The sequence below is a fragment of the Miscanthus floridulus genome, chromosome 19 (assembly GCF_019320115.1).
Source record: "Miscanthus floridulus cultivar M001 chromosome 19, ASM1932011v1, whole genome shotgun sequence".
NCBI lineage: Eukaryota > Viridiplantae > Streptophyta > Magnoliopsida > Poales > Poaceae > Miscanthus > Miscanthus floridulus.
In genome coordinates, this window is record NC_089598.1 from 14,109,402 (window position 1) to 14,124,850 (window position 15,449).

Genomic DNA, 15,449 nt, shown 5'->3' on the forward strand with positions numbered 1-15,449 from the left:
GCGTGCAGAGCGCCCAGACCCTGCTCCTCAGCCGTTCCCTACAGACAGCCGCCTCCGTCGGCGCCACCTCGTAGGCGCCAAGGAAGCGGAGCAGCGGCAGGAGAGCGCCGTAGCTGACGATCACGAAAGCTACGGAAGCGACGTCCCCTGCCGCCGCTGCTGTGTAGATGGCTGAGGCGCCGGTCACGGTGAGGAGGACGGCTCCCGCGCGGCGGCGCCCACGCCGGCGACTCTCTGATGCTCCATCCTAAGACCATAGCTTGCAGGCGGTACAAGATTGTCTCCTTTGGGGGGTTGAGCTTTGAAGGCACACGAGGCTTGCTGGCTGCTGCTCGTGAAGGTCGTGAAGGCGTGAAAGAGAGAAGGGATCACGGGAATCTGGAACACGCTACCTTGCTTCGTTGCATTGGAAGGCACGGAACCTATAATAATTTAATTTATTTTTCCTTTAATTCAAGCCTGTAATGATTTTGTCTTCTTTTTTTCTTTTATTTTATCAAAGAGATTATTTCGAAAAGGGAAAAGGATAAAGGAGGGACCCTTATTACAACATTATGGGTCTGCCCCACAAGGACTGCCGCGGCACCGTCAGCTACAAGTGGGCCTTGTTGCCGGCTCCTTCGACTGGGGACGATCCGTGGGCCTGCTGAAGCTAGGGTTTATTGGGCTTTTGGGCCAACCAAACTACACAAGTTTACTGAAATCCATTGTAGGTCCAATGTTGTTATTTTTCACGAAAAAGTTCGTTTGACCTCGGAACCTTAGATTATATTGTGCTAATCCGATTTAGTTCTCTCAATGAAAAAAATAGAATTTTAGACTCTTCTAACTTTTGAAACCGTCCAATTCATTCAAAACCATTTTTAAAACCGCCCAGGAGATAAATCGGAGGTTCAGTTAGAAGAGTCTAAAAAATCCAGTTTTAAATTGTATGAGGTAAATGGGAATCATGCAATAGTCGATAGAGGTTAAATAATTTTTTTTCTATTTTTTTCATCAAGCCAAGGAAAGATATTTATGCTTGGTCATTTATTAGTGGCGGATATGGATGCTGAACGTGTGGAAGCGACGAAAGGGACACTGGTACGGACAACGATCCACCACGTCTCCCTCGCGTTGTCGCACACACTTGCAACGTGTGCCATGGCGCTAGCATACGTTTATATCGTAACTCAGCAGTGTTCAAATTCAAAGCCCCATACGAGTGCCGACTGACCGACGAAAGGCACAGCCAGCCGACTGACCGAAGCGGCGCCGCGCCGCCGCCACCGTCCACCAACCGCCTAGCTATTCATACCAAGCCGACCGCGATAATAGCTCAACTCCCATATGGCCATTTGATATGATTTGGTTCATTTTATGAACGGCGCTTAGTATGTGTTTGGTTTTGGAGATGGACGAATAGAGGATGATGGAATGAATTGATCCTATTTTTAAGATGTTTGAGGACTATTAGGGACGGGACCATTTTCGAGTGGAATATACCCCCTATTTGGCCGTTTTTTTTTTTTGCAAATTTGGCGTTTTTTTTTTGTCAAAATTCACGTTTACACCACCGGACGACGTAAATTTAACTTTGGATTCTTTTCTCATCGTCATGCCCTACATCGTCGAGGTAACACGTCTCGGCGCCATGAGATTGGAGGCTACAAATTACGTGGCTGTCGACGTGCTGCTGACGTGACCAAAGCTCGGCGCCGTGAACCATGGCCACGTTCTAGCGAATAAACAAAAAATATCTCAACCAAAAACAGAACAGGTTTGTCCACCCTAAAAAAATTCAGGGGCAAGACCGTTCCGTCCTACCATGTCTCAAATCAAGCACACGCTGAGGCGACTACGAGCAGTGGTCAACGGGGTAGAAGCAGAGGACCACTCTCTGCCAGCAGCGCAAACTCGAAGGCAGATTTTATTCAAAGTGACGAACTGGGAAACAAAACAAGAAAGTGCAGGAAGCAAAAAAGGAAATGAACACGCCCGGCAGCGAAACGCAGACTGACATCGACTGTCTCCAAAGCATTAATTAATTAAGGAAAAACGCCCAGAACCCTCCTGCGGCCGTGGCGACGGCCAAGAGCCAGACCACCGCGGCCACGGCCGGCGGCGTGAGCGGTGCTACCCTCGAGGCGAACATGGCCGTGAGCAGCGTGGTGAGCGCCCACACCGCGGCTTTCACCTTGGCATCCCTGCCCCGGCCGCCGCCCCGCTCAAACTCACGGAGGCAGAGGAAGAGCAGCACGAGCGCTGCGTCCGCGCCGAGCACGAACGCCACGGAGCCGGCGTCACCCCAGGAGTTGTAGATGGCGAGCGCCGAGTTGAAGGTCAGGGCGCCCAAGCCGAGCTTGGTCAGGGTGGAATATCCTCGGTCGGCCATGTGAAATCGAACGATCTTCCGAGTGCGTTACAAAGGATAAATAGGCCCATGGCCACTAGCAACATGGAGATGCGTTCTGCATGTGCGGCTGAGATTGAAACCTCCTAAATGCTAGCCTCTACTATTGCTTGCCCCACGTGACACGGGAATAGAGACTTTTTTTTTAATGTGCTCATAGGAGTAGAATGATGACACTATTTTTTAGGTGGCTATCCGTGGACAACGAAGTGTTTGTGATGATTTCATCAGCCTAAAAAATTGCAGGCTGAGTAGTGTATGAAAATGTAGAGATAATAAGTGTATATGTAACTACGTGAGTATTTGTGTGTATTGTGATTTGATTAAAATAAAGGGTTTCGACCTGTGAGCTTGCTTAGCTTTTAGGGCAGCAAGGTCGTCGAGCCGGCGGGCTCTCGTGGGTGTGTGTGAAACTTGCAAGCTAAGGAACGTCGTAGCTTTTTTTTTCCAATTAAAGAAGAGGAGCAGTATCTTTTTTTAGTAAAAGAAAAGGACAAAGGGGAAAATGGTAAAGAACGTTAATGGTTCAGTCGGACCACTGGGTCCCAATTTTTTACAATTTAGCTATTTTTTGAAGAAACTTTACGTTTGGCCCTGGGAAAAGTAAACTCATCTTTGGATCCTAGTGGTCGACGCCAGGACTCATAACGCCGAGTTAACACGTCTCGGCATCACAGATCTTGGCGTCGAGATGGCTGGCCGAGATATTAGGTGGCGTTGACGTGGCCGATACGACGATACCTCGGGGCCATACCAAGATCCGCCTCGGCGCCACGACTCTGGCGCCGAGGTCGAAATGAAAGCAGCTGTCTGTCGCACGTAAAGACGGCAGCAAAAGCAGCTCCCGTGTTTCCCGGTCTTGACCCCGCGCGGCGGACCTGGGCGGCGGGCGGGGTGCGTGTGCGTCGTGTGCGTGGGCGTGCATGGGCCGCCCCGCTCCGCCCGTGTCGGTGGGACGCGTCAAGGCGCAAGCAAACAACGCAGCACCGGAGCAGCGTGGGTGGATGGATGACTGGATGAGACAGAGGCGCCTGACCCGCCATCAGCCTGCGCGCACCTAAACTGCCATTTATTGCCTGCCTGCCGCTCTCTCTCCTCGCGGTTGATGTTCATGCAAATGCCCTACTAATTAGTAATTACTGCTACTTAGGAGTAATATTTGGAGAAAATATATATTTGAGGCCATGTATATAGTAAGTCATGAAGAGTGATACGTAGAGTAGTTACCCGGCAATGAGCACGCTAAGCAGGATGGTTGCGCCCACGGCCAGCCCTGCCAGTTCCCCGATCCGCAGATACACAGTCGATCAATAGCATGAAAGAGAAAATCCAGTGCAAAATCGTTGTTTACCACCATCCAATCCATCGGCACGGTCTGCTGCTGCTCCGGCGCTGCGTTGTTTGCTTGCGCCTTGACGCGTCCCACCGACACGGGCGGCGCGGGGTGGCCCATGCACGCCCACGCACACGACGCCCACGCACCCCGCCCGCCGCCCTGGTCCGCCGCGCGGGGTCGGAATCACGGGAGCTGCTTTTGCTGCCGTCTTTACGTGCGACGGACAACTGCTTTCATTCAATCCATGCGCCGCAGACATCTACGCTCGACGCCACAGATCTTGACGCCGACCTTAGCACCATGTATTATGGCGCTGAGGTACAGCCACGTCAATATCACCTAGGGTCTCGATCAGGTACTTCGGCGCCAAAATCTATGGCGCCAAGACGTATTACCTCGGCGCCATGAGTCCTGGCGCCGACCTCCAGGGTCCGAAGATAAGTTTACTTCTCTGGGGAGCCAAACGTAATTTTTTTTTAAAAAAGGTTAAATTGTAAAAAATCAGGCCACTGGGTCCAGTCTCCAGCGAGATTATTTACAACAGCACTGGGCCACGAAAGCCATTTCGGTATGTTCGTGAGCGCGTGGACCACGAAAGCTCCCCGTGATGACTACACGCGCGATGCAGCAGACAGGCGTCGCGCCCCCGCAACGCCAAACCAGCACCATGATTTCAGACAGGGCGTCGCGGAAGCCGGAAGCACCGCGGTTTCGTGGTCAGCCTTCCGCCAGTCGCCACGGGAACACCGAGCCGTGGAGCGGACTGCGGAAATAGATGGCCAATGGCCCGGCCCGGCCCGGCCCTGCCCGGCCTTGCCTGTCGAGCCCTTTTTCTGGCCGGGCCGGTCTAAAAAGCCCGAGCGTCCTAGTAGGTCGTGCCGGCCCAGCAGCTCGACAAGAGATGAACGGAGGCGGCGGCGTCACCTCCCGGCGGGGCGCGGGTGGCGAAGGGGCGGCGGCGCGGCACGCTAGTGACGCATGACGCCATGGCGCCGCGGATCTGGCTGTAGGGCGGAGCTGATGCTGGCAGGGAAGAAGGCGCGTGGCCCGTGGGGGAAAGAAGAAGAAGGTAGCGAGCGCCTGCAGGTTACGTGGTAGAGCGGCGGCGGCGCTCTACGAGTCGGAGCGGATGGGGAGCGCGGGGCCACGAGCAGGAGGGCCGAGAGGGAGACTTGTGACTTGCGGGATTCACAAGCGCGAGCGAGAGCCGAGAGGGAGAGTGCGGCGGGGTGAGGAGGGGAGGGGGAAATGAGTTAGGACTTAGGGTTGGGGAGCGGTGGGCTCTTAGCAGGCTGCGGAGGTGACTGGGCCGCCACCGGGCCTGTCTAAATGTTGTGTCGGACCGGGCCACCTAGCGTGCGGCCAGGCACGACCCTATACACCGGGCCGCCGGGCCTGGCCCGTGCCAGGCCAAGATGTCGTGCTTTGGGCCGGGCTGTCGTGCCTCGGACTGCATAAACATCTATGACTGTGGATACAGAGCTGTGAACACCGACGCCGCCAACGACGCTGATGGAAGCTGCGTGTCGACAGCGTCGTCGGCATGCACGAGGCAGACACGATTCCATTGGAAAATCAGCTGGGCCTTCATGCTTCATATCGTGGCACCTTTGTACCAGTAGCTGACGCGCGGGTGTCGCTGTTCTTTAGACGTACCGTACGTACGAGACGGTAAAAAGAAGGCACTACGGCAATTACCGTTTAAAGGATGGGATGGACAGACGGGCACCTTATTACTTCATCGTAATGGAAAGCAGCGCATATATAATAAATCACTTAATACAGCCTTTTCAAACAATCTATCTTCTGCATACAACATGGTATACATACAAACTGCAAACTAGAAACTCGAACAAATTCTCCTGCGCATGCACCCACAAGATCTCTCCACGGACGCATGCATCAAGGATTCAGTTGAGGAAGAACGCCCAAAAGCTGCCGGCGGCCGTGGCGACGGCCATCGCCCAGACAATCGCGCCGACGACCGGTGGCATCAGCGGCGCCACCCTTGACGCGAACATGGCCGAGAGCAGCGTCGTCAGCGTCCACACCGCGGCTCTGGTCCTGATATCCCTGCCCCTACCGCCCCGCTCCTGCTCCAACGCACGGAGGCAGAGGAAGAGCAGCACGAGGATGGCGTCCGCGGCGAGCACGAACGAGACGGAGCTCGCGTCGCCCCAGGAGTTGTAGATGGCGAGCACCGAGTTGAAGGTGAGGACGCCCAGGGCTAACTTGGTCAGTCCGGCATACTGCCGGTCCATGTTGGTGTACACGTGGTGGGGAGCGTGCGGAGATCGGAGACGGCGACGACGATCCGACGAGCGAGCATGGGGTCACCGGTCACGACTGCCGACTGGGCTGTGCTGGCTAAAGATGGCGAGGGCAGGCGTAGTGGTAGGAGTGTATATATAGCAGAGTGTCGGGTTGAGAAAGCGGACTCGGCAACTCATGAAAGGGACGGATGGAGATACGGATAGTCTTAGGTTCTAATCCCGACGCGGCACCACGCCGGCCAAGTTTTGACTTCTAGAGGCTCTTCATTTAATTTGACTGCGCGTGAGGCGTGGCCAAACGACACTTTTCTTCCTCGTCGGTGCCGGTCCGAGGATTTTATCTCGTCGCAACGGCCGTATAAAATCTTATAATATATAGACAATAATTTTACTTATAAAATAAAAGCAAATTTAATAATATATTTTTAATTTAATATGTTTGATAATTATCGAGGAACAATGTAGACTAAGTAATATATTTGTAGATGTATGATAATTGTCGAGGAACAATATAGATTAAAAAAACAATATATTTGTTTTCTTTTCTCACTCATGACAAATGTTTTTTAGGTAATATTCTAAATCTAACACCTAAATTAGAAGAAAATATGACTATATGGGTACAAAGTATTAGAAGTCTGAAATACTATACAAATAATTAATTTGGATTAAAAATAAAAAAGAAAAAAATACCTTGGACCTAAACAACTGATCGGTGATCGCAATTCGTAAGAAGCCTAGAATCAAGATGTCGTCGTCGTAGAGCCATGTCTCGTCACCGTCCTCATGCGTCGTGTCCGTGTCTCCGGTAGTCTAGCTCTTCGCGGCGGCGCGGCTCGCCAGCTCCGCGTGTGTAAGGCGCACGTCGTGAACTCACGATTAGAGTGTGCTGTGTGCAGCGTGACTCCTCGCCTCCTCTCTACCCGAGGGCCGTGAGGAAAGAAAACTAGGAAAGAAATACCGATGTTGTCTTTTTGGACTGCTGGCCAGTTTTTTGTCTCTCTTCTCATTAGTTTGCTAATACCTAATGAACTATAGAACTTGGGGATCTGTATACCTGGGCTTGGGCCCCTCCTCTGCTTGGGCCCTCGGCAGTCGCACCTCGTGCCCTACCACTAGGCCGGCACTGTTCCTCATTCAAAGTACCTTGCATTCTCAGTTTCTCATGTTGTCGTTCAAACCGTCCCCACATGACGATCGAGGCGCCAGGCTGGCAGCCCTTCTTATATACCCGGCATTTGTTGAGGTACGTATATACGCCGGCCGATCCGAGGAGGGGTACCGATCTCTATTTATAAGCTGGAATAACACGTTAACCAGCCTTTTGTTCGGTTAGCGGTCGGCGATTGGTCCATGCTACACATCAAAGCAGCCCACACTGCTAAGAATTATTGGGAGTAGCGCAATTTTACGTTACAATTATAAATACGAATACACATTTTCACATACGACTCGTGTTGGTTCTGGATGGCCTTGCCGGTAGGGATCAAAGAAGCCTTAGGGCACGTACATCGTGTCTCTAGGAGCCGTCTCTCTGAGGCAAAATTTGCAGAAAGCACCCTCATAGGCAATAGACAGGCCAAGGCCGTCGTCTCACGAAACGACGGGGCGGGCTCGTGCTCCCGTACCAAATCGACCCTCAGAAACCCGTTGTACCTATCCCGTCTATGTAGCAACAGATCCAGTAGATCCCATGTGGCACCGGTACAGGAGAAGAAACGCACGAGCTCTAAAACAGGAGATGTACATTGCCCTACCCATTGCCCCTTGCTGACGCCGCCGGCGTCGTCCATGGGATGCGGGGCAAAAGCTCCTCCTTGCCGCATAGAACGAGCTAGCCGTCGGCCCCTGCCGCTACTCACTGTGCCCGGCCAAGCTTCGCCTCGCCGCACGGGAAAGAATAGTAGAGGAAGACCAATGGAGAAATACTAGTAGAGAGAAGTGGGGGAGGAGAGGGAAGGGAAAGCACATACAGACACAGAATGATCAATGGAGATGAATAGATAATGGCCGCACGCGAAAGAATAGAATAACTCGAGTGGAAGAGATAAGACCGTCTAGTCCTTTCGTCTATTTTTTTTATTTTCTGTACTTCTAAATTCTAATATTTCTTTAGTGATGAGGACTAGCCAAAGTCTTGCAATCTTTTATCAAATAGCTGTACAAAATAGTATTCATAATTTATCCTTGATACGTTTTCTATCAAATAGCCATATAGTGGTATATAAAAATTTATTTATAGTTGATCCTAGCTAAATGCAATACATTAAACAGCTTAGAGACGGACCCATATCTGTGGGTTGTATGATTTATCTTTATACCTATATATATGATAGATTCGAGACGTTTAGAGACGAACCCTCGTCTGTGGGTTGTACATGCTCTTAGACGCCAAACGCCGGGCGTTCCTCTGGAACGGCTCCGACAAAACCTCTGGCGCCAAGTGTCTAGTGGCTTGGGAGAAAGTGCGCACCATGAAAGAAGATGGAGGGCTTGGCATCAGGAGGCTGGACACCCAGAACGCACCGTCTACACCATCCGAATGACTCCTCATGGGCAGCTTGGGCAAGGCAGCAAGTCCAAATAGTGGGGCTCCAGGGGGGGCATGGCCGGTGACCATTGGAGCCCTTGAGAAGTCTGCTGCTGCTGCCGGCATACCGCAGGATCTATCTCCTATGTCAAGGTTGGAGATGGGTCTGAAACCTCATTCTCTTCTCTACTTCAACCACGACTCACCCCGAGAGCAACAAGTGAGCTACTTCAGTTGCAGCAGCTATTACAGGACGTGACCCTGATAGAGGCACAAGACGAGAGAGTTTGTGCTTTTGAAAAAAAGAAGACCACAAGCTAACAACGGGCTTGATTTACAGGGCGTCAATCAGAGGGGAGCAACAGCTTACATCCTTTGCCTTTGTCTGCCGCAACTTCGCACCCCCTATAGGGTACGATTCTTCGCCTGGCTCCTACAACATACAATGCAAGGTGAACCTGGAGAAGAAGGGCGTGCTCACGGATGCAACTTGTGACCTGTGTAAGAGGAGTGATGAGGATGCAAACCATATCATTTTGGACTGTGTCATTGCCCGTCTGTTTTGGGCTAGGCTTGGATGGAATACGGAAGAAATAGGCTCGGTGGAGAACCTATGGCCCGCCAGCCCCCCAGTTGGGACCCATCCTAAGGCGACATCACCTCTAATCCTACTTTGCTGCTGGGAACTTTGGAAACACCGACGCGATGTGGTGTTTCGGTGCCTACACCGAGTGTTGATCGGCTATTGATGACCTGTAAGACAACTGCAGCACTTTGAAAGTGCCGTACCCTAGGAAATCTCATCTCCTCTCTAGCTTCTGGAGATCAATTGTTTGGATGTAATCTATATCTCTATCCCCTCCCGAGTCCCGACTTTGTAACTGGCACCAAGCCGACTTTGTAACTCCACCCACCAGACCAAACATACGACTCGCATTGCCATTAGAGATATCCATATCTAAATCTAGATTTGTTAAACAAATTAAGTTCATTACAACAGAATGTTACTGTAAGGGTGGCTCTAGAGCCTCTGTAGGGGCAGCTGCGCCAGCCACCCTTCCTAGGGTGTTCCTACAGAGGGTGCTTCTGTAGAGGCGGTTTCCTGACCGCCCCTGCAGTGCCCTCTGTAGGGGCGGCTGGTAATATCAGCCGCCCCTGTAGTGGACTTCTGTAAGGGCGGCTGTATCATCAGCCGCCCCTGCTGTGTGTATTTGTAAGGGCGGTTCAATCAAGAACCGCCCCTACAGTGGATTTTCCAGCAAAAAAATAAATAATTCAAATTCAAATCTGACCATATATATATATATACATACAATTCAAATTCGAATCTGACCGCCATAAATATACATATATACATCCACAAACACAAGATCATTATTTAGAACATTATCACAAATCATAATTCACAAAAGTCCATCATGCAAAACAAAGTTCAAACCGTTCCAAAGTCTGATCCAAACCATACCACAAGTCCACATTGTCATCAACGACCTAGGGCTAGCCTATCAGCCTCCCGAAGGTGTTGGTATAGAGGATTACTACCTAAGTCGGAAAGAAGATGATGGTAAGTGCCTTTATAGTACACAATCTGGTCCATTATAAAGTTACAAAGGTCGCCGACCATCTCTAAGAGCTCGTCATCCTTGTATGTGTTCCTTCTCGTGTCTTTATCTTTCTTCAACTACAAGAGAACAAGTTTAGGTTTACTATATCACAACATATGCGAACTTTTCATACTACGAGCGAAGAGGTTCAAACTTACCAGATAGGGGTTTCTGTTGTAGCCACCGATGCTACTCATCATAATACATGTGTAGTATCCACAATGTAGACTCCCAGGCTTCTGCTTGGGGCACTGTGTGCTTTGCATATGGAGATGTTAAGTAATGCTATTGACAGACACGTAATATATGGAGTACCAAAGTAAATAACACTTACCGCACATAGAGTTTTGACATACAACTTTTTCTTCCTATTTGGATGATGCCTCCCCTTATGTTTCTGGACATAGTGCCTGAATGCCCTGTTCCAATGGTTTTAGCAAATACAACTTGTTAGTATCCTACATTGAACCTTACAAGTATGTATACAAACATAGTAGCTAAAATAAGGATTGTCAATATGTATACGTCTTGACAATCGCTATGAAGTCTTTGTATATCTCGACTGGAAAATCTGCTGAATCAAAGACCCATGCCATGCTATGTGAGAGCCAGACACCTATGCAAATCCAGTGATCACTACATGAATTTAGTCATAGAAGGAACACATAAGCTCTTTTGCATCGAACAAAGTATATTGAACAAAGCTAAGTATACAGTCGAACTTACTTGAAGTGGTATGGTATCCATATATTATCGTGTTGTTGGAGATTTTTAAAACATAGGGCAATGTATGCCGCAACCTTGAGGGACTCTTCCAATATTTTCTTGTTCCTGATGTCCTCTTTCTCCTTAAGTGTCTTTCCAGCTCTTAGTTCTTTGCAATCTAGTTTTCAATCTTTAGGGTAATTAAAATTTGTTGATGCTATAGGTGAAGGGTCTATATACCCGTGTTTTAGAGCTGGCCTCTTTTTCATAAAGTCCACTTGCATTCTACAAATCACGGCGCGGGTTAGTTACAACAAAATTAAAATATTACGTTCGTATCATATCGAGGGGCAAGGACTTACAGGCACCATATACGAATTAGATTCATTTCCATTCGCACGAGGTGAAAGCATGCCTAGATATCCCTAAACTCAATGGCAATTTGCCCACCTGGGGCTCCAAATGTGCCGGCAGGGATCCATGCTTGTAAGATTTCTAGTTTTGTTATCTGAGCACGCAAGTACTAATCGTGAAACTTTCTCATTCCATGTGACAAGCACTGTATGACTCGGTTTGGTAGGAAGTTTTTGCCTTTTTCATATTTATCCGGGCAATCATTTGACCATTTGAGGTTATCAACAGCTGGATACTTGTTAAACCCTTTGTGCAGTTTGCTAGTGGCGTCCTCCTCAGAAGCTGATGCTCTGAATTCTTTTACTTGATTCTTAGGCTTGAACTGGTCATGGGCCATCCACTTGTGCACCGACGAGATGTCATTAATGCCCACATATGATGGCCTTATCTTGATTGGGATTTTGTTTCGAGCTTCCCATTCGGGCACGTCCTTGTCAACTTGTACATCACCTACTCTAGGAGCCACTTGTTCTTCACGTATCGGCTGTTCATGAGGCAATTGCTATTCATGAGACACTTGTTGTTCATTTATCGGCTGCGCTTGTTGAGAAGGATGTTGCATCTCATCATGCCTTTGCTCGGTACGAGCTGGAGAAGGACGTGGCATGTCATCATGCCCATGCTCGATACGAGGTGGAGAAGGATGTGGCATGTCATCATGCCCTTGCTAGGTACGAGGTGGAGAAGTCTCTAGTGTGTGGTGGTCATGGTCATGGGTCGGTGAGTATACCTCCCCGTCCTCGATGGGTCGCTCCAGAGGATGAACTTCAGTCGGAGTTGGCGAAGACTCGATCAATACAATGTCCCATCTGTGCCAGAGGATGAACTGGTTTATGACGTCTCTGAGTAACACGAGCCCCTCGGGGGTGGGGTGTTCTATCTTCCAAGTCATGAACTCGGGCTTCACGGTATGCACCTCGACCCGAGTGTAATCCTGCAGGATGTCCCTATTGTGCCACGTGCCGCCCGGAGGATGTGCCACACCCGTTGCCACCTCAATGTTCACGTTTTGCCTGCCCATCAGAACCATCAATTTGCAACTAGTTGGCGCTCGTATGTGATCGACGGGGGTTCCGGTTGCATTGGAACCTTGACTGCTGGGAACATCCGGAGGGCTACCAACTACCGCCAGTTGTCCGGGCGGCCCCATTGGTGTTTGTGGCTCCATCGTAGACAGTCCTTTCTCCACCAACATCTTTTCAACTAGAGCCTTCACTTGGCGCTCAAGATTAGACTCTCGGTCTCTGCCATGTTTCTTGTATATGTGCCTCTCCTCTACGAATCCGTACTTCCAGGACATCCTCTTCCCTAGCCCCCTGGTGCGTCCTGTGTGCTCGGGGTTTCCCAAGGCAACGGTAAGCTCGTCCCTCTCTCTGGAAGGGTTGAATGCGCCCTTCTCCTTGTCTTCAACAAGTTTTAGTATCTTTGATACTACCTCTTCGGTCTCCGGCTTAGCAAACTTGAGGCTACTACCGGATGAATTGACACTCCTCGCGTATATCCACTGTTTGAGGCATGGCTTCAACTTCGACACTTCCGTATTCCCGGCAGCTTCGGCCTCTGCGTCCATCTTCCTAAAGACCTCTTGCTTGCCAGCGTAGCCACCGGGGCCTAGACAAGGGTAGTGTTGGTTCTTCTTCGCCTGCTCGCTGTTACGGGCACTGAGGGCCAATGATGCCTCTGAAGTCTTCTCAGCCACGAGCTCCTCCCATTGACTAGGAGTTATATTGCCATACTCCTGGAAAGGAGTTAACTTCTATTGGATAAAGTTCTTGTTCAGATCCGACCGCCAACGTCGGAAGCTCTGCCCCATTATCTTAAAAGCATTTTGTTGTACCAACTCGTGCGTTCCCTCCGGAAACCTGAAGTTCTGCTTCAGCTTCTCCCATAGGTCTACCTTTTGGCTCATAGGTACAAGATTCTAGCCACGGATGGCTGGGTTCAACTTATCTCTAACTACAAACCCGATGTGATTACGGAATTTCGCCCTGTATGTATATGGCTCAAGGATCTGCCCGTCTAGCCCAACCTCCGTTATCACATAGCATGCCTTGTCGTGATATTGGTTTGGCTTTCTAATCCCCCTCGTTTCCTCTTTGGCTGGGCAGTCTCAGTCGTGGTTGTGTCCTGAGGTTGTGGAGCAGAGGCCTCATTGTGAGTATCTGTGGCTCCTTCCTCTGATCTCCTTTGCCCCGCTACGTATTGTCCGACAAGACGAGTCGGAGGCCGACGTCGTCTTTTCAGAGGTTGAGTAGGGACGACCTGTGTATCCGGCAGGTCAAAAATGTTAGCAGAGGTAACATAAAGCCATAGCATTAGCCAAATTTACAAGCTACTAAGGCTTTATCCATACCTCGTCGTTCGGATCAAAATCCTTGTCCAACTCGTCCTCCGTTGGCCTCCGTCTGGGTTCTTGTGGGAAAGGATCCTCAGGACTTACATATCCCCCTGATGAGGTGTCGTCATCATCATCCCCTTCTTCGCCTTGGGCATCCTCTTCGCCTTCTCTTCCCTGGGCTCCCCCCACTGGATCCCCATCATCGACAAGGTCCTCCTGAGTAAGCATCACTTCTAGACCCTTTTCTAACTCGTTATCGAACTGCTCCTGAGTAAGCTGGTCATCTAGTTCTTGCTCTCCATGGGATGACTGCTCATCATTCACGGGGCATCAGGATGCACTCTTTGATGTTCGCGACATTTCGTGCCTTGTTCTAAGAGATGCAAGAAAAAAGTAGTATAAGTAGTAGAAGTAGTAGTACTAGTGGTAGAAGTAGTAGTACTAGTAGTACAAGTAGTAGTAATAGTACTAGTAGTAGTACTAGTAGTAGTAGTACTTGTAGTAGTACTGGTAGTAGTAGCACTTGGTGAAGAGACAGAGAGGCTTGTCACAAGGGACCTTAATCTCACCCACACACAATATATGCCACTGACACATTCCAGCACACACAGTTAAGAATACGCATGTACTATACATGTACTGCCATGCATGGAATAATAACTACAAACGAGGTGCGCCCACTGCAGCTCTACTGCACGCGTCCATCTTGTGATGCGTATATGGATACCTTCAGGAAAGCCAAAAGAGAAGAAAAGAAGTGAAGGGAAAGAAGTGGACTAGCTGAGCCATTGCTCCCATTGTGCTACTGTGCCAGTGGACTAGCTGAGCCATTGCTGTCATTGTGCTACTGCTGCTCCTAGTAGATTCTACTTGGTGATCCATTGCACATCGCCATGCGTCCAGCTGGGGATCATCAATGCTCAAGTACCATTATTCCCGAGAAGACTGGTCACAATTGCGGTTAGCACCAGAAGCTTTTTCACTACAAGCCTAGTAGCCTAAATATGCGGTCAAGTGAACGAAGGGAACAATGTGTACAAGAGGCTTTGGTGAACAATCACATCTTGATCGTCACTTGTCACTTGTCAGCCAGTCAGTCTAGCTAATTCCGCTGTGCTGAATTATGTACACCATATCTAGCCATGAATAAAAAATGGGTTTAGGGTTGACCTCTGTAAGCACTATCTAGCAGTGCACAAGCAAAGTAAAGTAGAAAAGGATGCATCCTTGGTACTACTCCCGAAGTAACCTAACCCAAAAGTAAAGTCTCTAGCCCCTCCCGCCTGTTTTCCGATTGCACACCCTCCCTCTGAACCTAACCAAGCCTAATCTGAGCCTTGCAAGTTGCAAAGCACAAAGTGAGACGCCCACAGCCGCTTCCACCGAGAAAGGAAAAGCTAAAGTAACACAGAAGCAGCTAATTAGAGAAGGAGCGGCAATTAGAGCTTGTAAAATTCCAAGCGGAATGACTCCAAATGGCAATACAACAGTTGTTGTTTTATCAATCAATTTTGTAAGGAGGTGTGACATTGAATAGGATATCGAGAACAGAGGTCAACACTCAACAGGACGAGCTAGGGATCGAGTACGAAGAGAGATTAATCTCAGCAAATGTTGGCAGTGGACGTGGATAAAAACATTGTGACAAGTCCTTAGGGTTGGTATGGATAAGCACTATCTGCCTACAATCACTGCATTTTCGTGAAAAGGATGCGTGATTGAGACAAAAAAAATATTTCCACCTTACAAACACCAGAGCAAAAGAAACAAATGCGAGTCCTGGGGTAGTGCCAACTTAATAGTTAGTATTGAGTTTGACATTAATTCCAGGACGTGGAAAATGGTCCCTTGGACATT

At 49.5% G+C, this 15,449-nt stretch overlaps 2 protein-coding genes and 1 long non-coding RNA gene across 3 annotated transcripts; all 3 read right to left on the reverse strand.

The window, feature by feature from the left end:
- Positions 1-1,830: 1,830 nt before the first annotated feature.
- On the reverse strand, positions 1,831-2,374 carry LOC136528847 (uncharacterized). Its single transcript, XM_066521846.1, has one exon. It carries the CDS (start codon positions 2,372-2,374, stop codon positions 2,024-2,026), a length of 351 nt encoding a protein of 116 aa, XP_066377943.1. The 3' UTR covers positions 1,831-2,023.
- Positions 2,375-5,452: 3,078 nt separating this feature from the next.
- LOC136529797 (uncharacterized) lies at positions 5,453-6,101 on the reverse strand. Its single transcript, XM_066522861.1, has one exon. It carries the CDS (start codon positions 5,987-5,989, stop codon positions 5,639-5,641), a length of 351 nt encoding a protein of 116 aa, XP_066378958.1. The 5' UTR covers positions 5,990-6,101; the 3' UTR covers positions 5,453-5,638.
- Positions 6,102-10,469: 4,368 nt separating this feature from the next.
- On the reverse strand, positions 10,470-10,993 carry LOC136526878 (uncharacterized). The gene is made up of 3 exons (XR_010776613.1): positions 10,862-10,993; positions 10,661-10,771; positions 10,470-10,554 (listed from the first exon to the last, which is right to left on the reverse strand). It is a non-coding gene; the product is annotated as an uncharacterized lncRNA (long non-coding RNA).
- Between the last annotated feature and the right edge of the window lie 4,456 nt (positions 10,994-15,449).